Source organism: Dermochelys coriacea, chromosome 11, assembly GCF_009764565.3.
Source record: "Dermochelys coriacea isolate rDerCor1 chromosome 11, rDerCor1.pri.v4, whole genome shotgun sequence".
Classification (NCBI taxonomy): domain Eukaryota; kingdom Metazoa; phylum Chordata; order Testudines; family Dermochelyidae; genus Dermochelys; species Dermochelys coriacea.
The window spans coordinates 54,212,760-54,239,855 of NC_050078.2; the positions used below are offsets into that span (position 1 = coordinate 54,212,760).

The following is a 27,096-nucleotide window of genomic DNA, read 5'->3' on the forward strand; positions in this document are numbered from 1 at the left end:
TAGGGCTTGTCTATGCTACAAAATTAAGTCGACTTTATCGAATTTGACCTTGAGACTCTGAAGTAAGTTAATTGTGCGTGGTCACACTGTGCTCATTGTCTCAATGGAGTGGTCCTCACTAGCAGTGCCTGCATAGATGCACAAAACAGTACATGGTGGGTAGCTATCCCAAAGTACAACTTGCCGCAGTGTGTTTTGGGAAGTTTGTGCAATTCCTCATGGGACCAAAACATTGTTGCAAGGGAGAATGGGAACATTGCGTTGGCATCCCATGATGCACTGTGCTCCCTCCGTCATATCAATGGCAAACAACCCAGTGATTTTCGCACCTTATAACCGCCACAGGTATGCCAGAAGCATGGCACCTGCTCAGTTTTGCAATCTTGCTGTGAACATCTCAAACGCCTTGCACCTTATCCTGCAGTATTTCCAGAGCTGAAGTAGGGCCCGCCACACAGAACATAGTGATGTTCTCCAAGCAACCCTGCTACAAGCCATTGAAGAAAAAAATTCACAGTTGCTGCTGGCAGTTACAGAGCAGCTGCACTCTGAGTACCATTTCTGGTCCTGTAAAACAAGCACTGACTGGTGGGACTGCATTGTTTTGCAGGTGCAGGATGATGGGCAGTGGCTGCAGAACTTTCAAATGTGAAAGGCCACCTTCCAGGAACTTTGCGCAGAGCTTTCCCCTGCCCTGCAGTTCAGCAATACAAAAATGAGAGCTGCTCTGATAGTGGAGAAGTGAGTGGAGATTGCTATTTGGAAGCTTGCAACACCAGATAGTTACCGGTCAGTGGGGAATCAATTTGGAGTAGGTAAATCAACTATGGAAGCTGCTGTGCTCCAAGTGAGCCAGGGCCATTAATTGACTTCTGCTACGAAGGGTAATGAGTCTGGGAAATGTGCAGGACATAGTGGATGGTTTTGCCATGATGTGGTTCCCTAATTGTGGTGGGGCGATAGATGACACGCATATCCCCATCTTGGCACCAGACCACCTTGCCAAAGAGTACATAAACCAAAAGGGATAATTTTCAATTGTTGTGCAAGCGCTGGTGGATTACGGGAGGGAGCGTTTCACAGATATTAACATAGGATGGTTGGGAAAGGTTCATGATGCATACATCTTTAGGAACTTGGGTCTGTTCAAAAAACTGCAATCTGGGACTTTCTTTCCAGACCACAAAATGAACATTGACAACATTGAGATGCCTATGGTTCTCCTGGAGGACCAGCTTACCCCTTGTTCCATGGCTCATGAAGCCATACACCGGCCATTTGGACAGCGGTAAGGAACAGTTCAACTATAGGCTCAGCAAGTGCAGAATGGTGGTTGAATGCGCCTTTGGTCATTTGAAAGGGCACTGGAGAAGTCTACTAACAAGATTGGACCTTAGTGAGGAGAATATCCCCATGTTTATAGCTGTCTGCTGTGTGCTCCATAATATCTGTGGGGAAAAAGGGGGGGAAATTTTTCCACAGGGGTGGGCAGTTAAGACAGATCGAATGGCAGCCATTTTTGAGCATCCAGACACCAGGGCAATAAGAAGAGCACAGCAAGGGGCGCCGTGTATTCATGAGACTTTGAAAAACTGTTTCAATAATGAGTCACAGTAATGTGAGCTGCTTGTCTGCATTGTGCTTTCACAAACCTTCACCTGGCTTGTATCACTGTCCCTGTAAAGCCAATCGCTGCCCAAGCCCACTGCTTCTACTCAATAAAGGACATTTATTTCTTGAATCCATTTACTTTATTTGACAAACATAAATAAGGAGGGAGAATAGAAAGAAAAGGTAACCTTAGGGAAAAGGGGTTGTAAAGTTGGAACAGGAGAAACATTTTCAGCTGTGTAACATAACAACATATTCCAGACCATCAAAGGTCTGTGAATGGGCACCTTCTGTTCCTTGTACCCACCCCCTGAGTTAAGTGAAAGGGAAAATGGACTTTTTCACCCATGCCTCATAGAACACTTGCGGGAGGGTGATTCTGCACCAGGCAATGCTGTCTGCAGAGGGACTCTACCCACCTGCTTCTGTTCCTGCAATTCAACCAGACACCTCAACATGTCTGCTTGGTCCCTCATAATCTGAAGCATCTCATTCTGCGCCGCATGCTCTCGCACATTGGAAGCTTTCCTGCTCTCCATGTCCATGTCTAACTTCTCAGACAGTGAAATCCGCCACACTCTCAGCATTGGGTGAGCTTCCCGGAGGTGTTCATTATCTTGGTGAACATGTTCTCCCATGTTCTCTTTCTCGTCCTTCTAATCAGTGAAAGTCTACTTTCAGGTGTTGATGACATGCCGAAGGACACATTTCCAGCTGTCAGTCATGGGGAAAAAATAAAGGAGCCATAGTACATGAATGAAATGTTTCCATAGCAAGGCCGTTTTCATAAAAAAAAAAAACAAAAAAAAACAACCAACAAAACCCAACAACCCTTATTACATTAGGTGCAAGCCATAACATAATCAGAATCCGTAACTGTTCACTGTGGTGTTTTGCTGCTTTAGCCATGGTGAGTATACCTACCCCGCCTGGGTCATGGGTGACTGCACTTTTAATCAAGTTTATTGGACGCTCATGTCGGGAGCAGAGATAACTGGTCAAACAATGGACATTCCCCATAGCACCACGGGAAGCTGTTTATGAACGGGGCAGGAGGGAACGTTTTCATTCCCAAATTGCGGAATCTCTCATGAGGGGACTGGGGCCCCACATCAGCCACTTTAAACTACTTGCTGATCCGTGAGTAGCACAGTAAAGGCACATTAGCAGCCGCTTGGTTTGGCGATCCAGAATGTGGGGGGTAGGGTGGGTCTATATGCCCTTTTTTTTTTTTTGGTGTAAGAGCACTTTTAATGAAAACTTCCCCCATTTCTCCTAGGCGATCCTATGTGATATCAGTCTCCTGAGGGTATCAGAGGTGGAAAGGAAGGAGATGCTGAAAGTGTCTGTGTATAGACCTGGTCCTTATGCAGCTATGCTGAGTACCACAATGATGCCAGGAGAATTAATTCAGGAGTTGCGTGGGAAAGTGTCCTACCATGGTGAAAGAAATAAGAATGCCTTGCCCAGAAACCTTCTAAAAAGGTCCTAATTGTAACCGTAGCCACTGTCGGTGCGGTTCAGTGTGCAGGAGGTCAGACTAGATGATCCCTTCTGACCTTTGAGTCTGTGATATTGATTTCTGCATGAGAGTGGTATAAATGTTTGTAACTCCTGCATGTGACCGATTATGTTGGAATGGGGTCAGCAAGAGCTCATTGCAGCTTAAAAATCAGTAGAAGTTTGATGGGCAGGAAGAAAAGGGCTTTTGTCTCTTTTAAGATTCCCCTCACTGTCTTTAGGTTTTGGGGGAGGAGGGGAAGCTACCTGAATCAAAGGGTGGCTAGAAGAGGCTGGCTTAGGTGGGGTCGGGATGGGCAGGACCCCAGCGGCCCTGGCTGCGCCAGGCCGAGTGGGACCCGCCCGTTGGAGTGACCTCAGTTAACTGGTTAAACGATATTTTAATTGTTTAACTGGTTAACTTTTTAAACCGATATTTACATCCCTAGGCTCTACCACTATTAGTAGTACTTGTTCTCCAATCTGTATCTGGGAAATTAAAGTTTCCCATAATCCCTCAATTCCCAGTAGTATTTATGTCATTAAAAATATTAAAGATGTTTCTGTCCATATCCATATTGTTTCTTGGTGATCTGTAGCAGACCCCAGGCGCTATCCTAGTGGAGTCTCTGTTGCTTTTCTTCCCCAAAGTGATCTTTGTCCAAACAAATTCCGTTTTATGCATTATTTCACTTAAATTTCTCTGCAGTCTACCTTGTCATAAATATACAATGCTACTCCACCACCTTTACCTTTATTTCTGACCTTCCTGAACAGCACATACCCTTCAATATCTGAATTCCAGTCATGACTGCTGTTCCACCATGTTTCCATTATTACTATAATAACTGGTTTTACTTCCTACTCCAGTAGTTTCAGTTCCTCTATTTTGTTACCTAGGCTCCTTGCATTCTAGTACAGACATCTTAGTTGTTTCTGCTTGGCTTCACCCAGATTCCTTGCCCATGAGGTACAGTGTCATCTGCCTGACTGTTACTGCCAGTGGTTATGGCGCTGTCTTCCCTCATGTTGTCCGTTCTCCTACCCTCTGTTCCTTTTTCTATCCCTGTATCCTCTTTTACTTGATTTTCCTCTTGCTCAGTATTAGAATCAGATGTGGAGATTACATGTGCATCTCTCAACAGCCTTCCCCCAAATCCTAGTTTAAAGCTCTTTTAATCAGTTGTGCCGACCTCCATCCCAGAAGTGTATTTTTGTCCCTACTCAGATGGAATCCATCCCATGAGAACAGGCATCTCTCCATAAATACTTCCCAGTGGTCAACTATACCAAAGTCCTCCTGGTAGCACCTTTGCTCTCCTTCTCTAGGGACAGGTAGAATCCCACTGAAGATCCATGTGAGCCTTCATTACTTTAAGCATCTTCCCCAGCCTTCTGTAGTCTTCCTTGAGGCATTCCAGCGAGAATCTAGCAGTGTAATTTATTCCCATGTGAAAGAAACACGATGTACGTTTAGATGGTCAGTCTTTTCATGAAACAAACCAAAGCTGTCACTTTTTTTTGTTTATTTCTCTGTGTAAAGCATGCAAAAAAATATGTATTTAAAGGGGTTCATAAGGTAGACTACTGTTGTTTCTTAGGAATAGGTATAGTCATTTTTAAAATTACTAATTTATACTAAGTTTTCATGGTGCAATAATTGTACATGGAAATTGGACACATTTTGCACTTGTAATTGCATACTCAGCTTTAAAATCCATGCCCTTATTGTGTCCTCTCCCAGAATAGTTTACTCAAGTGTGAATTTTTAAGATTTATAATGTATTTAGTAACTTACAAGCAATCCTGAGATGGTAGCTACAGTTTTGGCAGTAATTTTTCTGATGAGTAACAGAAATTCTTCATATGATTTGTTGTCCATTTAAAAAAAAAATCAGCTTGGAGTTAAAGGCTGGAGGTATTAAAAAGTTAGAAAAAAAGGATAAAAAAATCCTGTAAGCCAACGAGAAACATTCTAAACTATGGTGTACAGATAATACTGCTGCATTTGTGGCAAAGTTCCTCAAATCGAGTTAAATATATGCAATAATAATAATAAGTAAATAAAGGTCTCTCACTAAATATAAAATCATATAATGCTAAAAAAATGTATTGTAAGGAAAGACCATAAATGGGGGAAATGTTATTAAGTAACAAATATATCTGACTGATTTAAAAAAGATAGTAGTAGAGGGAATCACCTGCTGAATGCGTTCATACTTCTTAACATGATGGTGGTCTTTTCTAACAGACCCTAAACAGTATCCTAACCTCACCCTAATTTAATGATAAATGAGTAAATAACTATGAACCTAGATACAGTAGATGTAATGCTTGGTTTAGAAAAGAATTTTAATCAACAAGGACTTACAATCCAAATGTCAGCTTATGACTTTAATTAAGAATAAGATCTATATTTTCATCTCCTTCAGAAACCATATGAAAGAAACCTATGAGTAAAAATAACAACTTTTAGATTAGCAAAGCAACTAACTTATGCTAGTGTAAACACTTGATTTTTGCCTTTTGAAAGGTATATGTAATTGTGTATTCAGTGAAGAATCAACAGTAAGAGCAAAGAACTCTGGTTATATATTATGATGGTTGTTGTGGAATTTCAGTTGGTCAAGGCACTGTTACTAGTATTTCTGATGACTAGACATTTAAAAAAAATTCTTGTTTTAAACATCTGAAGTTTGTCAAACTCCATTGTTAGATGGATTTTGGGTTTTTTTTTGTTTGTTTCTGCAGTCGCTTTTTGATATTAAATACGTAGTTTTAAGACTTTTCTAAACTAGGAAAAAAGCTTGAAATTCTGTTAGCAAATTGGTTTTTTTTTAGATGACAAACACCACTTACTAGCTAGTGTAAACAGGCTTTAACTCCTTTTGAAAATGTGTATTAGTTGTGACTGACTGCAGATACTCCAAATAAGTCTGATGTGTTGAGGGCTCATTTCTCTTAAAGGGAACATAGTTCCAAATATTGGGTTAATATTGGAAGGTCCTGTTGAAGAGCCATTATTGTGTTCTCTCATGGCTGAGAAGGGAATCAAGGAGGGGGAAAATATGGCATCTCAAGAAGCTGCAAGTTTTTCTAAAAATTTTCTGCTGCCTAGTGGTTGGAACATGCCTTGTGATTTGGCCTGCATAGCCAAGGAATGGACTAAAAATAACTTCTGCTGGATCATTTAGAACGTATTAGGCTAGTGACATTTATTCCTCTCTTGTGGTGTTTTGCCATGTATCCTCATTCCTTTCTTGAAACTGAAGTCAATTTGTTGTACATTTAGAGAAATAGAAAGGACCAAATATTTCTGCATCTATCAACCTTAAAGTTTCTGTTGATCAGAAACAAGAAAAAATCATTTATATATTATAGCTTGCCAAATGTATTGTACAGCATTACTAGTTGTCTGTGATTTGAAAAATTTCATTTTATAATAAATGTCCATTTTACTCAAATGGTTGGTCAGCTGCTGATTTAAACAGTTTAAATACCTGTAACTTTTTAAAGGCGTAGTCAACTAGGAAATACAAATGATCTTTTGACTATCTCCATAACGTTCTGATATCAGATAGTCTTTTACTAGATGAATATTGGAATGTTGTGCCTCGAGAAACAACAATAAGTATTTGACTTGTAAGCCATATGTATTTACAATAATGATCTTTCTAAAGAGGTTTTATCCTTAACACCAGTTTTAATGGGTGTTAACCTTTGGATTCTTTTCCATCCAGACAAAAGCACTGATGGATACTGTGTGTACAGGGTAAATATACATGTGCCTAATGTATGTGTGTGCACTGTGAGTATTTTCTATATACAGCACTAAAATTTACAAAATGTTCATACATTGTTTGTACCTGCATCTATACGCATAAAACAACTGGCACTTCTGTGCAGAATTGCCTACACTGAACATGCTGAAGTGAACTTTTTGCAACAAATGGATGCAATTTGGTATTGCTATTAATTTTTTCTACTACTGTAGTGCCTAGGAGCCCCAGCTGTGGACTTGGGATCCCATTGTGCTAGGCACTGTACAATAATAGAACAAAAAGACAGTGCCTGCCTCAAATATGTACCTATGTGGCGTTTCCTTTGAAAATTTGGTCTGCAGGATTCATAGTAATCAGGGATTAGTGCAAAATTTCTTGGTTATGCTGACTGTTAAATCTGTACTTTGGGATGATTTGTTAAAATGCTGCTAAAACAGAGGGTCAAAGGGAGGTCAACCAAAAACAGAGTTTTCTAAGAATATGACAGATGATTTGGATCACTTTTGCCAGTCTCATTGTGGCCTGCACATGGACAATGAATAGCAGAATATAAACTCAGCTTTAAGCAGGATTGCAAATTGTGGCTCCGTTGTTATGGTAAATACCTGATTTTCTGACTATAATACCTTTCTGACGCTTTTCTCCACTAAATATCCAGACAATGCAGTGAACATTGCACTTTGGAAATCTGAGAACTAATTTGGTTAACTTCCTTGCTTAACAAAACCTCAGAAGAAAAATCTAAGACATCGATTCCTCTCTCACAACTAATTTAACATATGCTCAGGAAACTGTTTACATTAAAGTCTCTGAAGGCATGCATGTAATTAGAAAAAGCCATGTGTCTCCTATTTTGCCAGAGCTCCATAGCTGAGCTTTTAAAGCTGTATTGAAGTAACAAATATGCCTTTCAACCCAAAAGGTCCCAAAGTGCTTCACAAACTATGTACTTTCAACAGCGCTTCTAAAATACAGCCACTTTTGGAAGGGTGTGCAGCTACTAGTGGGGCAGAATTAAAAATGGGAGATTTAGATTAGATATTAGGAAAAACTTTCTAACTGTAAGAGTAGTTAATTTCTGGAATAAGATGTAAAATCCCTGCCATTGGAGGTATTTAAGAATAGGTTGGACAAACACCTATAGGGATGGTCTAGGTTTAGTTTGTCCTGCTGCAGCTCAGGGGGCTGACTTGATGACTTCTCGAGGTCCCTTCCAGCCATACATTTTTATGATTCTATTTTAAATAAGACTGAACCTAAAATTGTCCCCTACTCCAGGGGTTCTCAACCTTCCCCCCCCCCATGCTATAAAAACTCTAGGCCTGCTTGTGCCACAACAACTGTTTTTCTTCATATAAAAGCCAGGGCCAGCATTAGGGGTAGCAAGTAGGGCAGTTGCCCAGGGCCCCATGAAGCTAAGTTGCTCAGGCTTCAGCTTCAGCCCTGGGTGGCAGGGCTCGGGGCCCCAGGCTTCAGCCCCATGCAGGGGGGCTGTGGCTTTCTGCCTTGGGCCCCAGCAAGTTTAATGCCAACCTTGCTTGACAGACCCCCTGAAACTTGCCCATGGCTCCCCAGGGAGCCCCAGACCTCGGCTGAGAACCTCTGTCCTACTCTATCCTGGCGCATGCAAATTTAATCTTGGGCTGTCAGTAGCAAGGTGGCTATTCAGTTAATTAATTTGTGACAACTCTTGGCTCAAGCTTAATATTAATTTGACAGGATAGCTTTCCATTAGGGGAGATACGACTTAGAAAAGCAGAATGGACCTGATTCTGCAAGATATTTAAGCACATGCCTTACTTGGAATTCATGAGTAGTCCGAGGCTACTAATGTGTTCAAATTTAGGTATGTGCTCAAAAACTGTGCTGAATTAGGGCTTAAATATGGTTACATTTGTTTTTGTGCACTACAATACAATTTAAAAATTCGAAGGTCTGGGGGTGGTATATAGAAGAGTTATGTATGCTTAAAAATCATATTTATAAGTGATTTTTAAATATTGCTGAGATGCATGTTAAGTCTCAGATTTGCCAGAACTAGATAATTGGGTTATAAATGTATGGAGAGATCTTTTTTTAAATTGTTTAGACAGATTACAAAATGGTATTCTGTAGTATTGTTTGTTTTGATTTATATTCCAAATATTCCACAGTCTAGTTTTAAAATGTAATTGTTTTCCTTTACCTTTCTCCAAGTTTCCGTGAATGTAGTCTTTAGTCATTCAGAAGTCAGTGCTTCAGATAGTTTGTACTAAAACCCAACTTCTGACAATTTTTACAAACTTTTAAATATTATTCCAATAGATATTTTTGACTCATACAGAAATGATACATCCGATGAAGTGAGATGTAGCTCACAAAAGCTTATGCTCTAATAAATTTGTTAGTCTCTAAGGTGCCACAAGTACTCCTTTTCTTTTTGCGAATACAGACTAACACGGCTGCTACTCTGAAACCAGAAATGATACTGATTACCAGAAATAAACTACATGGGTTGAACCAGATGTAGAAATAAATAAGAGGTGTGCTGTCATTGATTGTAGCTTTGCTCATCTAAAATTATTATAAGTGACACATTTCTGTATGTGTGCTGTATTCCAAAAAACCTGGAGCCTGTCATCGCTAGGTATTGTGGATGTTCAGAACCCCTCAGGTTCAGTTTCTTGAACTTAATAACCTTGACACACACACAGTCTGTTTCCTGTTGTATTAAACCATATAGGTAATTTGATTTTGTAGCATGAGATCAAGCCAAAGGAGACATGTTTATAAGATAAAAGTGATTGCACTTCGTCTTTGTTAAAGTCATGCAGTAGTGTTCTTAACTTTGAAATGTTTGTAACTCTGAACAAAATGTTCCTTCAAAAGTTTACAACTGAATATTGACTTAAACAGCTTGGAAACTTTACTGTGAAGAAGAAAAATGCTGCTTTTAACCATCTTAATTTAAATGAAACAATCACAGAAACAGTTTCATTACCTTGTCAACTTTTTAAAAACTTTCACTTTATTTTTAGTAGTTTGTTTAACACAGTACTGTTCTGTACAGTATTTGCTCCTTTTTGTCTTGCTGCCTGATTGTATACTTCTGGTTCCAAATGAGGTGTGAGGTTGACTGGTCAGTTCGTAATTCTGGTGTTTGTAACTCTGAAGTTTTACTGCACTTTGCATCAGTGGATAGTGATAGTTTTTTAAAAGGTTTTGCAAAACTACTTGTTGCTGAATATGCTGAAATACGGCCACATCTGGAAGCAGAGAAGACAAATTATAGGGTTATTAGATTATAAAAATGCAGATGTTGCTTGAAAAAAAGACTGAAATCATCCTAACTGTGCCACTGAGACATCCGAAATTAGTGAAATTCTCCTTATTATGGTCTTCAGCCTTTGAAATGCTATGCTTGCTGTGGGTTTTGCCAATTGCTGTCCAGGTCAGTGTGGTGCTTTACATTCTTCACCTTGGCACTTGGTTATTTTGAGCACAATGTAATTTACTTTGTCCCTGATATATTTGTGAGAGGCTTAATATGGGTTGGAGTAGGAGATGTTAAAATGTCTTAGTGGGAGGACTAGAATAATAAATTCAATTTTTATGTCCCTGTGTTTTAGACTTGATTTTGCTAGCATGGTCTTTTTAATCTAATCCCTTCTCCAAGTCCTGCTGCATATTAATAGACTAAGTAAAGTATTATCTTTGATTTATGCTGTATTTGCAAGTGGGTTAAACTGTGATAATTACAACAGGCAGCATGGAGACAAAGTAGTGCTTGTAACTGACTAAAATATTAATAAGTTCTATTGTGCTCCCATGGGTTCTGAATGTCCTTGTGTCTTCATTCATGCAACGACCACACCAAGGGCCAAATAATCCTCCTGTTAACTGAGCAGGGCAGTGGAAAATTGCAGAGACAAAAGAGAGAAGAATTCTCATCCAAAGGCTGAGATGGGGAAAGATGTAGCTGCTTTGCAGCTGTTACTCCAGTTTAAGGGTTGGAGTCATCTATGTAGCACTAGAGCAGCCTCCCAGGGTTGGATTTGGAGGATTTATGTAGTACTGGATTCTCTAGCCACATCTACTCTAATGCTGTCCACATAGCACTCTGTCTGGCAGCATGCAGGGACATACACAAAACACAATGATGGAGTCCTCTCTTCTCAGCTCAGCACAAAATAAATGAGTACGCTGATATGGCTTACTGCTACCACAGTATGCTTAGAAAATTACAGTGGAGCCAAGCAGTTTTCTGAATATCTTTCTGTGCAACACTAGTGCCGCAAATGGTTCTTGGAGACAAAAAATTAATAAGAATATAAATGTTTAAGTGCCAAGGGACATAGTCACTTTCCAGTAAGGTAAGTGTCCTCAAACCAGTCAGGAAGTTAAGGGGAGCGCTGAATTTGGTAGTGGGTAGCCTGTGAACTCGTCATGCTGCATTTCAAAGTAAAAATGAAAATTGATGAGGAGCTGAATTCTACAGTCAGTGTCTACACACTAACCAGTCTGTGGGGATATTTAGCAAGAAATTCATTTTAGCCAACTCAAAAATGCCAATAGTTGACTTCTGTGAAGTGTTACCTGAAATTACTGGTTCACCAAAGCTCTCTAGAACGTAGCATCACAGCTACCAACTGTCTCAGTGCAACTGCTTTGGAATTACATGGGATAACACAGGACAGAATTTGGCCCAGAGTGTCTACATCCATTCTCTTATCCATGTCAGCCATCTGGTCACCTTGGTGATTTCTGAAGAACTTTCCTTTGTCTTCTGTATCTTCCTTTTCTGGATGGAAAGTGTAGAAACAGCTTATTCTAACTTTTTTTAAAAGAAATCATTGAACAGGATGCAGGATGCTTCGTTGACGGTTTTTGACAAGAAAATTTAAGTAGCTGCTTACCAGGTATTTGGTGCCTTATGGAACCTCCGCCCATGCAGCATGGATTGAGTGTGACTTTAAGTAATTCTTTCTTATTGCTGCAGGGACATTAAGAAAGTACACCCAACCTTCGTTTTGATTAGTTTTACACAATGGTTATCAAGCTCCCACAGATGCCTAATGAAACTCTTAATGTATTAAGAAGCTAATGCTCCATGTTAATTGAGCACGTTGTCTTTAGTGAAGCTGGAATTTTTAACTGCACAAAAGTTTTGGCCTGTTCAAATTGTGACTCTAAACACTGAATTAAAAATAATTACAAAGCTTTGTCTGGATTTTGTTTGTAAATCAACTGGGTGACTTAGACTAGGCATGCAAGCAACCATGTTCCTTTTAACATGTTGGGATGTGTACTCTTAAAGGGCTTGATCTTTCAAGCACTAACATGGTGCAAAAGGGCATGCACACCTGATGAGTGGCATGTACTATTCAGCAGGTGCACACACAGCATTAACACATTCTCTGCACTGTACTTGGCATGATGTGCTGGCACCTGTACCGTCACCCCAGAGGGTGCATGGAACCTAGAAAGGGTGTGTCCTGGGAGAGTTGGGGTACATAAAGCATGGCTGGGACAATGGTGTTGAGTCTGTGCCACACTGAATGTTGCCCTCACCACCTAGAACGTCCCTTTCCACATTTCCCTTCATTCTCATGCTGCACTGAGCCCAAAGCCACCAAAACCGTCTCAGTGCAATTCAACCATGAGCTGAATTTGCATTGCCATTTCGGCAGTAAGTGTGATACAGCTCTCCAGAATCTTCTTTGTTCTGAGCCAGTCCAGCTCTATGGTCTTGCAAGATTCTTGTCCTCATTGCAAGAATCATAGACGTCACTGGTGGAAAAGAGCTAATAACCTTCTCAAACTATTTGCCAGTGCAGCATATGCTCCTATAGAACGTAGAGTACTTTTTCCCAGTCTAGTTTTAAATACCTCATTTGATGGATTTTTCATCAGGTCCAGTGGGGGATAATCTGATAGGCCTCACTGTCATAAAAGGTGTCCTGACTATTCATCTCCAATTTCCACTTACTCTGTTTCATCCCATTATTCCTAGTTACACTTCTTAGTTCCACTCTAAAGTTTTCTGTTCCTCTTTGCTGCTTCCACCCTCAACACACCTTAGCTCCTTTTAAAGCTCTTTCTTCATATAACAATCCTCCCCAAACCTTATTTTCTCTTCTAGCATTTTTGTGGATTTTCTCTATGGGGTTACTCCCCACAGTGCTGTTTATGCCTGAAATATAGAGCCAGGTTTTTAAAGGTATTTAGATGCCTAGTGGGATTTTCAAAAGCACCTATGCAACTAAAATTCATTGATTTCAATGGGTGATATTAGGCATCTAGATGCTTTTGAAAATACTACTAGGCACCTAAATACCTTTTAAAAATCTGGTCCATCATGTCTAATTGGTAAGGCTGCAATATATACAAATCATTAGCTAATTGTAGGTTGAGGGGGGAAAATAATGAACGAAATTCTTTGCCAATAACTTAATTAAGAAATATCACTGCTTATTAAATTATTCAATAAGTATTATTTGATCCGTGTTAAAAGGAAACAGTTAAAAAAATCATGTTAAAATAGAGAGAAAATGGTGTGGCAAAAATTAACTCCTATGATTTTGTCTTTAGATCTGTTAGAGAAGTCCCGTGTTGTTAAACAGCCAAGAGGTGAAAGAAACTTTCATATCTTCTATCAGATATTATCTGGTGCATCAGACGACCTGCTTAGTAAGTACTGCACCTCTGGTGTTTATCAAACATTACTGCTTTTTGTTTTCCTAATAAAACACTCTCAACCAATATTTTTGTTTTGTGTGAAGAAAGGTATTGTTTTTAACTTACTATTTATTATTATTTATTTACTATTACTGTTAGTAGTAGTAAATATTTACATTGTCGTAATCAAGGTCATGATCAGGATTGGGGCCCCATTTCTGCTGGATGTTGTATGAACACAGAAAAGAGACCATCCTTGCCCTAAAGGGCTTGTAATTTAAAGATCACTAGGTCAATTTAATATTAACTATTTGTTAATAGCAATTATTCATGTTCTGTCCCTAAGGGTGAAAGAGAGCCATTAACAAGGATACCTGACTGATCTTATTTTCATTCAATTCATTAGACAAACTTAAACTCGAACGGGATTTCAGCAGATATAACTACCTGAGTTTGGACTCTGCCCGAGTAAATGGAGTGGATGATGCAATGAACTTCAGAACAGTTAGGGTAAGATTGTCCAGCTTAATCCAAGACACGCAACTCAAAATTCTAAATCCTCAATTCTGCAAGTGGCTCTGTGCTAGAGGGGATCCACCTCTGCTGAGCCATTTTCAGGACTGGGGCCTTAATCAGTGTTAAACGCACTTTTCTTGCAGACGTATAGTATGCAATGAGTTTTAGATGTAACATTGGTTAACCAAAGTGTTGATAGAGAATAGTTTGGTTTTGTATATATGCACTTAAGAAAGAAAAGTGTGAACTCCAGTGACATTTTTCTCCTATTCTGTTGCTAAATTTAAGTTAATCCATTGCTTCAAAATTATTAGCATTTTGTTGATCTATTCATTTATCTTAGCTTTTCAAATTTGTTATGAGTCTGAAATTAGACTAATTGGTCTATAGGCAGTTAGGAAAAAAAATCTTTATAAAAACATGAATTACTTCAGTGCTCTGGTATGGACACTAGAGACAGATTAAACATTTATGCCGACTGAGTTACACAATTCTCACAAACCTCACTTCGTATCCTGTGGTGTAATTATCCAAGCCCAGTAATTTTTTCATATTCTTGTTATATCATATATGTTTGGAAAATGTTTATATTCTGTGCTGATGTATATAAGTGGTGGATTTTGCAAGTATGATCTATTTGATTAAAAATGTATATCTTTTTCTCATGATTTTTCCCCTTTTCCAGAATGCCATGCAGATTGTTGGCTTTATGGATCATGAAACACAGTCCATCTTGGAGGTGGTAGCAGCAGTTCTAAAATTGGGAAACATTGAATTCAAACCTGAATCTCGAGTAAATGGTTTAGATGAAAGTAAAATCAAAGATAAAAACGGTAAGATGACACTGGTTTTAGGAAAAAACCTAATATTTTAATAGTTTATTGCAAATTCTGTTTCTTGTAAAGACACAAGATTTACTCTTGCTATTGTAGCTGAATTAAAGTACATTACTTCCTTTTTTTATTCTGAACCTCATCCGTAAATAGATTTGATTCAAATCTCTCATATGTAGTGTTTCAGTCAAAATTTTGCTTTTTACAAAAATGTCTTTTTCATGAACATTTTCTAGATTTTCCATTTTATGAAAGCTTTCTTCTGAAATATTAAATGGAAGAAATTTATTTACTATAAAGGGATATAACGTGTTGGTTGTGCCACAGTATTTTTTCAGTTAATATTTTTGGCTTTTGTACTGCCAATGTGTAACTTAAGTGGTGCTTATTCACTTGATGGGACCTTTTTTTGTAATTGGTACATTTTGAAAAGTTGATGATTGTTTTGTGTGTTTGAAAGTTCTGTTTCAGGAAAAAGATTCCACAGAAGATAGGGGAAAAAATGGCCTCTTACTGAAATATAATGAAACGGAAAATGCTTTCAAACTTAAGATTTTTATGGAATCTTTTTTTGTTAAGGTTTTCAGCCAACTTTATATGGAGTGGTGGTAACACTCAACCAAAACTTGACAAAAAATTATTCTGAACAAACTTTCCACTGCTTCGAAGTTAAAGAAGATAATGAACTTTTTGTGTGACGTAGTGTTGGGTAAGGTTAGCCAATACAAATACGGTGATATGAAAGTGTTAATTGTAGTCACACTCTGGCTTTTTGCTTTCATAGAGCTCAAAGAAATTTGTGAGTTGACAGGGATTGATCAGTCAGTGTTGGAAAGAGCCTTTAGCTTCCGAACGGTTGAAGCCAAGCAAGAAAAAGTCTCTACAACGCTAAATGTGGCTCAGGTAAAAGCAGATTCTTATTGATTTTTCTTTTCTGTGAAATATGTAAAACATTTTTCTTTTCCATAAGGATAATAAGGATTGTGGGTTTTTATTTTTTTATGTGTCAGAAGAACCTGAACGGTTATTTTAAGGGGTTGTTTTGTTCTGATTTTACTTCAGATATGTCAAATGTAATTTTCTGGATTGCTGCTTGTGGGTCTTAGAGGATGTATTTTGTTATCTCTTGGAAATTAAAAGTTGCTGAATCTCTTACTTTCTCCGTAACATTATTCAGAAATTGAAGTTAAATGGTGCTATTAAAACAAATTAATGGCTTCAGAAAGTCTGACAAAAAGTTACTTTCCCCTCTCACCTCTTTAGCTTTTGTTCTCTTGGCTCCTGTGACTTCATTAGATCATTAATTCTTGACTTAGGTTTCTCAGTCATTTAGTTGCTTTTGAAAATTTTACTCGTAACCAGAAAACTGAACACTATTTTATGTCACATGCTTTAGGCAACATTCTTTATTTAAGGGAAAGACTTATTTTAAATAAGTGCTTTCTGCATAGCAACCAAATAAAGTTACTGCTCACAAAGCATTTCCAAATAAAATATTTCACTAGTAAAACTTATCACTGTTTTCATTTTCTTTACTTCAACACACATTTTGAATGTTCAAACACATTTGATGAACGTTTTGCTTTTATGAGAGTCATGTCCACAAGAAAAGGGTGTAGGAAGCTTTTCCTACATCTTGTGCAGAAATGTGGTAAACTTAAAATATCCTGCTGTGGCAGACCATCTTTCATTTTGAACAGCCCATTTGGTTTCACAGGATTTATGTGCTCTGGGCTGTTCTGACATTTCTTCAGCTAAAATGAATAAATTCAACTTTCCATATTGTTCCTTTTTTCTTAATTTCTTAGCACCTCTCCCTTCCTTCTTCTCTTGCTTCAGCTAATGATATCGGTGGCGAGCCAGCTTGGAAGTTTGTACGTGAAGAATATAAGATATTTTAGGAACAGGAAAGGCCGTCTGGTTGAATTTGCCACTCCTCATTCTTAGTTTATTTTAATCCAAGCTTCCTGTTTTTTCACCGTAACCTTCAGTCCTTCCCCTGAAAATTTAGGTGCCTCTTGAAATCACTTACATGGTTTCAATTGCTTGCCCAATAGCTTATTCCATATGCTTATTTCTCTCGTCCTGGAGTAGTTCTACTTACATTCTCTGTTTACTCCTTATTTTAGATTAACTAGTTTTAGAAGCCCAAACCAGTCTGTGTGGGTGGACATCGAAAGGAGTGAGGGTGGCTTTTAAAAAAGATAAAAAACACTTTCTGAATCCTTTTACTAGTTTTGAAACCTTCTGTGAAGTAAGCTTGGAGCCTTTCTTTTTCTAGTAGAATAAACTGAACTCCCTAACTTGTCTTCATAACTTAAATTCTTCAGAACTGGTAAAGTCCTTGTTGCCTGATGCTTCACCCTCCTGAAGGCGCTAGTATACCCCTAGTGGCACTGTGCCTCTTACAGCACAATATTCCAGATGGAGTCTAACTAGCATGTTACAGTGACTATCTCACCTCTTATGGTGTATTTTTCTGCTGATACAATTTTCATCTTCCTTGTTTGTGTTTTGTTGCTGCTTTGCATGGGGCTGATGGTTGAAATGTCTCTCTCTCCTTCTTTTTTTTTAAAAAAAAAAATAATAAACTCTAAACGCTTCTAATTGATGTGCTGGACAATTTGTCCACATAGAGCATACGTGTATTTTTCGATTTTGACCTGAGAATTTATCTTCTGTCTTATTCCCTTAAGTGATAAAAATTCTGATTTCATCCCTTGCTGTTTCCTGTTTAATTTTATTCAACATCATCAAGTCTGCTTGATAATGTGCATTTCTGCTGCCCTGAACCTCCACTAGAAACTTAACTTATGGGGTCCTGAAAAAATATCTGAGAAGAGTACGTAAGTAGGAACCTGTCAGAAACAGATAGAAGAAGGAAGACTGCAAAATGTTCAATAAGCAACCATGCTTTTGGAGTTTTTAAGACAAATTGAGGCCTGTTTTTCATTACTCTCCTCTCCCTTTGCTGCTTTTGCCCATCTCTCTCTCTCCCTTCCTTACTGCCTCCTCTCTCCCTCTGCCATCCCTTATCTGTTTTCCTATTTCTCTCAACTCTTCTTATTGCTTTTTCAGAATACATTTAGTGTGAGGACTGCTATATTCCCCTGGTCCACAAATAACTAGATTCATAAAGTTTCACCTCTTATAAAGGTTCCCAGGAGCCTGTTCCTCAGAGAGAAAGAGGAACCTGCTGGGGATATATAAATTGTAGAGTCATTTTATCAAAGTCAGAAATGTGAACTTTTATTACACCCACTGTTTTTCTGGTCCCTTCGGGCATCTCTTAAGTATGTGACTACTCGAAGCAATCCTATTAACTACTGGCTTCAGTTCTCTGTTCCTGCAGTGGAGTAAGGGGAGGGGGCAGGTTGGGAAAGATGTCTTTAAGCCAACTTTGCTCCTCTTGAATTCTTGGTTCTGTTGGGCCTATCAAACTGCGGGCATAAGTGAAAACAGCCCTAAGGCAACTCTGGCTGCCTCTTTGGATTTGTCTACACTGTACTGTAAGCCCAGGGTTTCAACTCGGGCTCAAGCCTAACCCTTCCATCTACACACAAATCGAGCGGCCCCCGGTCCCAGGTCTCCATGCAGGTGGAGCATCTGAGTCTGCATCAAGCCAGGACCAAGGGGTCGGTCCTGGGGCCCGTTTTGTTCAATATCTTCATAAATGATCTGGAGGATGGTGTGGATTGCACTCTCAGCAAATTTGCGGATGATACTAAACTGGGAGGAGTGGTAGATACGCTGGAGGGGAGGGATAGGATACAGAAGGACCTAGACAAATTGGAAGATTGGGCCAAAAGAAATCTAATGAGGTTCAATAAGGATAAGTGCAGGGTCCTGCACTTAGGATGGAAGAATCCAATGCACCGCTACAGACTAGGGACCGAATGGCTCGGCAGCAGTTCTGCGGAAAAGGACCTAGGGGTGACAGTGGACGAGAAGCTGGATATGAGTCAGCAGTGTGCCCTTGTTGCCAAGAAGGCCAATGGCATTTTGGGATGTATAAGTAGGGGCATAGCGAGCAGATCGAGGGACGTGATCGTTCCCCTCTATTCGACACTGGTGAGGCCTCATCTGGAGTACTGTGTCCAGTTTTGGGCCCCACACTACAAGAAGGATGTGGATAAATTGGAAAGAGTACAGCGAAGGGCAACAAAAATGATTAGGGGTCTAGAGCACATGACTTACGAGGAGAGGCTGAGGGAGCTGGGATTGTTTAGTCTGCAGAAGAGAAGAATGAGGGGGGATTTGATAGCTGCTTTCAACTACCTGAAAGGGGGTTTCAAAGAGGATGGCTCTAGACTGTTCTCAATGGTAGCAGATGACAGAACGAGGAGTAATGGTCTCAAGTTGCAATGGGGGAGGTTTAGATTGGATATTAGGAAAAACTTTTTCACTAAGAGGGTGGTGAAACACTGGAATGCGTTGCCTAGGGAGGCGGTAGAATCTCCTTCCTTGGAGGTTTTTAAGGTCAGGCTTGACAAAGCCCTGGCTAGGATGATTTAACTGGGACTTGGTCCTGCTTTGAGCAGGGGGTTGGACTAGATGACCTTCTGGGGTCCCTTCCAACCCTGATATTCTATGATTCTATGATTCTATGACCCAGGTTTCAAGCCCTATTGGTTTGCAGTGTAGATGCAGCCCCAATGGACTTGTGCTCTGGGAGTCTGCTGAAAGTATCCCACAATTTCACAGGCCAACTTTCAAATTGTCAGAGGACAAAGAAGTTTTCCCACAGGCTCCATGAACAAAGGGCTAGAGCAGCCACATTTTGGGAGGACCCTCGGAAGTTGGTAATATGGGTGGTTAGACTAGCACCACAGGTTGGGACTCGGGTTCAACAATTCCTAACCTACAGATTAGTGTAGACACTCAAACCTTAGGCTAACAAACCCAGGGTATGCTAGCTCCAGTTCTGCTGACCCTGGGCTTACATTGCAGAGTAGGCATACTCTAAGGGTACATCTACTGTGAATAAATCCCTGTGGTACCCAGTCTGAGCCTGGGTCAGCTGAATTGGCCTCATGGGGCTTAGGCTGCAGGTCTAAAAATTGCAGTGTAGACAGCCTGGGCTCTGAGAGCCTCCATCTTCATAGGGTCTAAGAGCCTGGGCGTCAGCCTGAGTTTGAATGTCTACACTGCAATTTTATAACCCTGCAGCTCGAGCCACCTCATTTGACTAGGGCCAGCTGTGGTGGTGGTGTGGGTCTTTTATTGTGGTAAAGACATACTGTAATGGGCTATTGGCCAGCTGAGACTAGCAGAATGCAATGTGCTCTGGCTACACGGTCTCCATCTCCAGCCCTTACCAAGTCCCTATGCCAAAGGTTGGGAGGGAGAATGCTGTAGAGCTGTTCCTGCAGCCTTACTCTGACCAGGTAGTCCTCTCATGCTGAACATATTCCTTAGAAGTCATTTCTATCCTTTTTAAACCACTGGAATAGTGCACATGGTTCAGAATTAGCCCAGTATTTCTAATGTTTTTTTCTCTTTCTTTTGGCTAGGCATATTATGCCCGTGATGCTCTGGCTAAGAATCTGTACAGTAGACTGTTTTCCTGGCTTGTTACCAGAATCAATGAGAGCATTAAGGTAATTTTCTTATATGCCCATAAAGAAATCAGTAGAAATAGATGAAGTGAGTGGGGACAGTAAAACTATACTGGATTGTTTTACTTTTTTGTTCTTATGCACTAGTGCAGGGTTGCAGGGCTGCCAATGCTGGAGGTGAATATTTGTATCCAAATAAAATCTGTGTGCTTGTTTTTGTTTTTAAACTTATGAAAATATTTATATTAACCATTTTTGGAAAACTAAACCTAACTTTTTAACCTAAACAATAAGGCACATTTAACGTATCTTGACCACAAATGCTAAATATACATTAACAATAACTCAATCTTCTCTTAAAAGGCACAAACAAAAGTCAGAAAGAAGGTCATGGGAGTACTGGACATCTATGGCTTTGAAATTTTTGAGGTAAGTGCTTTAGAATACAATTTAAATAGAATTTTGTATATCTATAACAAACTTTACAGCTATTACTAAAGCTAAATCTAGTTGTTCATGTATGTGTAATCACCTTCTGTAAATTAAGTCTAGTGCATCTTTCTAAGTACACACAATAAATGTAAACTTAGTTAGAAGTTAGGTGGTCATCTTAGTATGCCTTGCAATTATAGCACAAATTCATCAAAGCCAAATTGAATATGTTGCATTGATACAGCGGGTACCACTGAAAAGTAAATATTTACTATGGTACCATTCTGAACATAGGAAATATTGTGGTAATGTCCATGCTCTCATACAAAATTTGTCTATAGTACATGTTCTGTGTATGGCCTTGAGGCTTCTTATAGATATCTGCAGACAAGGTTCTTTTCCTTTACAAAAGAAGACATCTTTTCTGCTAGAACTAAAAATAAACTATACTTCATTTCAACTCAGTACACTTAAACACTTAGATTTTTTTGAAGTGTTTTTAAGCGTACTATCAAAAATTCTCAGTTTTATATCAAGTGAGTTAGCCTGATGCTGTTAGGTATAAAGATCATGACTGAATTGTTTATTCTGGCAAACTTTAGTTCAGGACATTTGAATATATAGTTAAATATTGTACTCTAATGTTCCAGCTAAGAAACTATGGGGAAAAACATCTTGTCTATTTCCTCCTTTCCCACTTCCTTACAATTTCTCTAGGAGACCAGTAAGTCTAGTTATTCTCAGTAGAAGGTGGGAACAATCCATCTGGATTTATCTCTTCCCAAAGAGGTTTTAAAATGTTACTTAGAAAGGGGAAGGTAGTATATGCTTCATTTCAGATATATAATGAACCAGAGAAGTCTAACAGTTTTGTAAAGAGAAGAGATATAGCTAATATTTGATACACGTTTTTACTCAAGAAGATAATATTTAGTTTTCTGAACATATGAAGAAACTTAGGAAAATGTACTGTATGGGACCAATCTGGAAGTAACTCTTAGTAGTAGGACTATTTGGAGATGGTGGTAGTTATATTCCTTTAAAAAGTTATACAGTAGAATGTTACTGGAATAAATCTGAGTTTGTGGGCTGGCTATGGATTGTTAAATTGAATGCAAGGAAACAAGTTTTTTTGTTTTGTTTTTTCAAAGAAGTTTGACATTAGAAAAATAAAGCCATAAAAACAAATAGTTAGACGTAAGGACAAAGTTTCATAGCAGCAAAATGGAAGACTACATGCTTTTTTCCTCTCAGATGTATATTGAACTATATTATAGTTTATAAAATGCTTAAAATAGTAAATTTGAAAAAGGGAGCAAGTTTGTTCATTTAGTGTCCAATCCTACCAAATGCTGAGCAACCTCAACTTCTATTTAAGCAGATGGGAGAAAAAGTACTCTGTACCTCGCAGGATTAAACTCACGAGGTGAAATTCACCCGGGTACACAGGGCAATCAAGGGTCATTTGCATCATGTAAGTGTCATGGTGGAACCACAAGATATACAAGTGTATATTAAGGGCATGATCCAATGCTCATTGAAGTCAATGGGAACCTTTCCATTAACAATGAGGAATGTTGGGTCCGGTCCAATTATATGGCTTAGATTGTGTAAATTCTAAATTTTAAATTGTAAGCTATCTAGGACTATTCTGTTCTATTTTGTACTGCACTCATTACCATAGTATCCGAGTGACTTCTGGTAATGTGTTAAGCAGTGTGAATACACATCTGTCACATATTGTTCTTTCATCTTCTCCCTAAAGGAAGAAGTGTGTGCAGTAGAGTGTATTGTTTTGGCAGTGTTTTTATTTATTTATTAAATAAATAGTTATGTGTTGCTATGTGTTTGTATTAAAGAAGGCAAGGTTAAAGAACGTGCATTGCTCTTGAAGCAAAAAGAGTTGAGGTTTGTGATGCTCCTTACTTCCTGGAAGAATTCATCCTGAGGTCATGAAAGTTCTGTCTCCTCCACAGATAAGCTTTTCTCTTATTGTTGAGAGAGCCATTGTGACAGAGGAGCGAAGCTGTCAACTGTAGTTGTCATCCAGGAGTGTTAGATGGCCTTTTAGGTATCCTGGGCCCAGGCCTTTGGGCACTTTGGGCCTTTGGGCACTTGGAAGATAAGGACCGAGACCTTGAGCTTGATTTGAAATTCTTTTAAAAGCCAGCAGAGAGAGCAGAAAACAGGTGTGATGTGCCAGTTGTAGCCTGTGTTTCTGAGGAGATGTGCTGAGGAAATGCTGAAGGGACAACAAGTATCTCTTTGTTATGCATTTGTACAATGCCTAGCACAACGGGGTTCTGATCCAGGCCTGGGGCCTCTTGGGGCTACTATGATCAAATATTAATAGTATCAAATTTAACTTCAGAAACCTTTCAGGAAACAAGGGTGGCTTGATATCAGAACTGGAGATGGTCAGAAGATTTTCTGATAGAATATTTTGCCATTGAAAAATGCTGATTAGTTGACAATAAAATGTTGTGGAAATGAGTCAACTTTGATGACTTTTTTTTTTTTTTTTTGGTAGGGTGAAGGTGTGTTTGAGCTTTTTGGAATGAAATGTTTTGATTTTTTTCCTTTTTCAAAATAACTTTTGATTTAGTCAAAATCTGAACAAAACATTTCAGTTTTGTCCAAACAAAATGTTTCAATTGACCTGGTACTAATTTTTGTCCTGAATTTCATTTTCTGAGACATTTCAAAAAATTTTGTTCTGTTTTCTGTTTCAAAATTGTGTATTTTCCTTCAAAAAGACCAATCCATTTCCCACCTGGCTCTTATTGGAACAAAATCCTAACACTGAAATTATTTAATATTGGTTAAACACAGGTTTTAGTCAACATTGTGCAGGTATTGTGGAATGTTTTTATGATCGGGTAATGAATCTGCATAGAAGTCAAGTTCAATTAAATAACGAAGGATACATGGCAAAACCTGTATTTATGGACCCTTTCTTATAAATGATGGTGACTGCACATGTGCAGTCAAAGACAATTAAGGAATGCTTTAAGAACCTAGTTGCATAAAAAAATCTAGCCACCATCAAACAAAAATACCATATAGGTTAAAACTAGATATATATCAAATAGGTAAACTTAATCTGCTGTAATTGAATGAAACCTATGGCTATATTATGCAGTACAATCCATCGGATGACAGTGAGATATATGATTCCGCAACATCTTTTCTATTTTCTACGCTTAATGGTCTACAGAGTTCTTCTTCTGGATGGATATTTTTACAAAAGGTTATTATACATGTAGAATTTTAGCTGACATATAGATAATGGCAGTGAATTTACAGAGCTAATTATTATTCTTAGTATTTCTAGGAAGTGATTATAAATTCCCCTTAGGAACCAATTAGTACATGTTTTGTTATCTCTTAAATTAACATGCACTGTCTTGAAGGTTAGAACTACAGTAATGTACATGATGGATTTTCGTGATAAAAGTGCATTTGGGGTGCCATTCCACCTGCAAACCTGTAACGTAAATTTGAAACTTGATTCAGTGTATTAAAAGTATAATTTCTTCTTTTAAACTAATCTCAAACCAAATTAACTACCACTTGGGTTAGCATTAATACACCTTTTGTTGATTTGGATACCTTTTTAGACTGCCTTGTAAAAGTGCAGCATTAATCCACAAGATGTATTTTCTGTTGCATGTGTTTTCCTGTTTATCTTTAGTTAATGTACAAAATATAAATATATGCTTTGTTACATTTATAAGATCAGCTATATGAGAAATAATGGCAGGAAGGTGGAGGAGGAGAGAAACGTGTTAGAAAATACAGGAGGGATGGTACTTACTTTTCAGCTTTTGCCCAACCATTGACAAACCACTATATTCTGTGTGTTTACTGATGAAGGATGAAATCCTGACCCCACTGAAGTCTATGACAAAACTTCCCTTGACTTCAGCAGGGCACGGTTTCACCTCAAATGTTTAAATTACTCTCACAGGCCCTCATGAGCATCAGATTAATTTGCTTGTAAAAAGCTACCTGTTTAGATTCTAATTACAGTGCTTTTGGAATACCTTATCTGATAGTTCACTTCCATTGCTAAAATTTCCCTGGCTGATCATATTTTTCCTGTTAAAAAGTAATTTCTCTTATTCAGTATCACTGGGTTTAACTTTTCAAAATGCAATGTAACTTTTGTGAAAATTTCTAATGGTTTTCTCTCCAGCTCCCCTAGCTTCCTTTCGAGAAATCTGAATATAAAGCTAGCTGGACTGCTTCTTGGGGCTTTGTTTAGTTGATTGAGGCACTGTGTCAAAAACTGACTTGCTAAAACAAAACAGAATGTAGCAACTTCTCATTATTCTTCAGGCAATGTCTATCCATTTTTATATACTCAATGCTGGCAGAAAAAGGAGCTAAAACATTTAAAATTCTGAATGACTCCTCCCATAGCCCATTTTTCTGGAAATAAACTCCTATAGTCCTCTCTTGCAACCCATCATCTCTAGATTCTGCCCCTTACAGAAATGTCTGTACAGATCCCTTTAATCTTAGCTCACAGAAGAAACGAGCTCGTGAAGTCAATAGAAAATATACACCAGAGCAAAGACTTTGTTTCATGACAAGTCACAAATTCCAGGTTAAGGACCATTGTAAAGCATGGAAAATGTGGTGCTAATCTGATAACTGTGACTGGAGATGGAAGGAAATAGACAGGTATTTCCCCAAACACTAGACTGTGGTGTTGAAACCAGAATAAAATGTTACCATCACATCATATTGTTCTCTTCGTTTCTCCAGTTCAATTAGTATAATTTACCAGGCTTTGCACAGGTCTCTTTAAAATTATGTGTCATCTGGACACTATAATAGTGGTTGAATTAAAATCTGGACAATTAAAATCTGGACAAAACAATCAACTCCAGAAACCGCAACCTGTCCACATGGTAAATGACCCATCATCAGGCCCAAATGAATATGCATGCACTTCAAACATCATATGATGATAGCTGAAAATTGAGCACCATTGAGAGAGATGTGTAAATTCCCTAGCAATTTTCCCTTGAAATATTATATCCAAGCAGACCGCATGGCAACACAGTATTACCTGAAATCACGTGAGAAACATGCTCCTTTATACTTTACTAGAAGGCATTTCGCATTCAGCAGTTTTTCGTACAAGTAAGAGAGTCTGAGGCAGAGTACAAACACTTAATCGGATGCTTTCAGAGAACTCTTTGGTCTCCACCACAAATGGCAGCTGATACTATGCTACCCACAAACAATTTTTTACCAGTGTGACACCTTGATAATGGTCCCATTCATCATCACATAAAAAAATTCAGTTGGATTCACTTCTATAAATGTAAATAATATAAGTACATAAGCCACCATCCTGGCTTTAAAGGTAGATAACATCAGTGCTGAAATAATGCTATAAGAAATGTAAAAGAAGATAATGTCATGATTGGCAACACATCTTTCTTTATTAGAGTTGTGTTTACAATAAATGTTGTTGTTTTTGTTGAGAGATGCTCAAATAAGAGGGTGAAGAATTATATTAAGCAAGGGTGGTTTTGTGTTTATAGCAGAGAAATGGGCTTCAGAAGATCCGAGATCTATTCTCAGCTCTATCGTAAGCTTTCTGACACCTTGCCTAAGTCTCATAACTTCTCTTTGTCTAAGTTTCTCCCTCTGTAAAATGGGAACAGTAATACCTACCTCTTGGTGATTGTAGTGGAATGTGTTGGGCTCTTTAAGAGTAATTGCTGCTAGCCCAGATGATACTAGGGCATACTCCTTCAAAGAAAAGCAAGCTGGGAGATATAATACCAGAGGAGTCATGTGATTGCCAGGACTATATAAGATGAAGCATGCTACTTAGGGAGAGTCCAGACACAGACAAAGCCTGCAAGAAATTATTTCCTCACCACCTTTTATGGCCCTGCAGGTCTCTAGATAGGCTTCCTCCACCCGAGCGCTCTCTAAATGAACTCCAAAGGCTTTTTTCCTATATAGTCCTGGCAATCGCATGAGCCCTCTTATACTACGCCTTCCAACAATCTCTCCTATGAACTACATCTCCCCCCATGCTCTTCCATGAAGGCTTGAGTCCCAGTAACATCTAGGCTAGTAGTGTCCATTTTTAAAGAGCCCAGCACAGTGGTATTGTGATTATGAGATCTCAATAGAGATGCAGTTTTTTAAAATTTATTACGAATTGGCTAGCTAAAA

The 27,096-nt window shown here is 38.7% G+C and overlaps 1 protein-coding gene across 4 annotated transcripts in view; it reads left to right on the forward strand.

Moving 5' to 3' along the window:
• MYO1B (myosin IB) overlaps positions 1–27,096 on the forward strand; it is a 177,425-nt gene that overhangs the window by 101,418 nt on the left and 48,911 nt on the right. For all 4 annotated transcript variants that reach the window (XM_038421890.2, XM_038421886.2, XM_038421888.2 and 1 more), the window contains exons 8-13: positions 13,464–13,562; positions 13,957–14,060; positions 14,752–14,899; positions 15,684–15,802; positions 20,413–20,499; positions 20,821–20,886. In XM_038421890.2, coding sequence (XP_038277818.1) covers positions 13,464–13,562; positions 13,957–14,060; positions 14,752–14,899; positions 15,684–15,802; positions 20,413–20,499; positions 20,821–20,886 — 623 coding nt within the window. The remainder of the gene's footprint in view (positions 1–13,463; positions 13,563–13,956; positions 14,061–14,751; positions 14,900–15,683; positions 15,803–20,412; positions 20,500–20,820; positions 20,887–27,096) is intronic.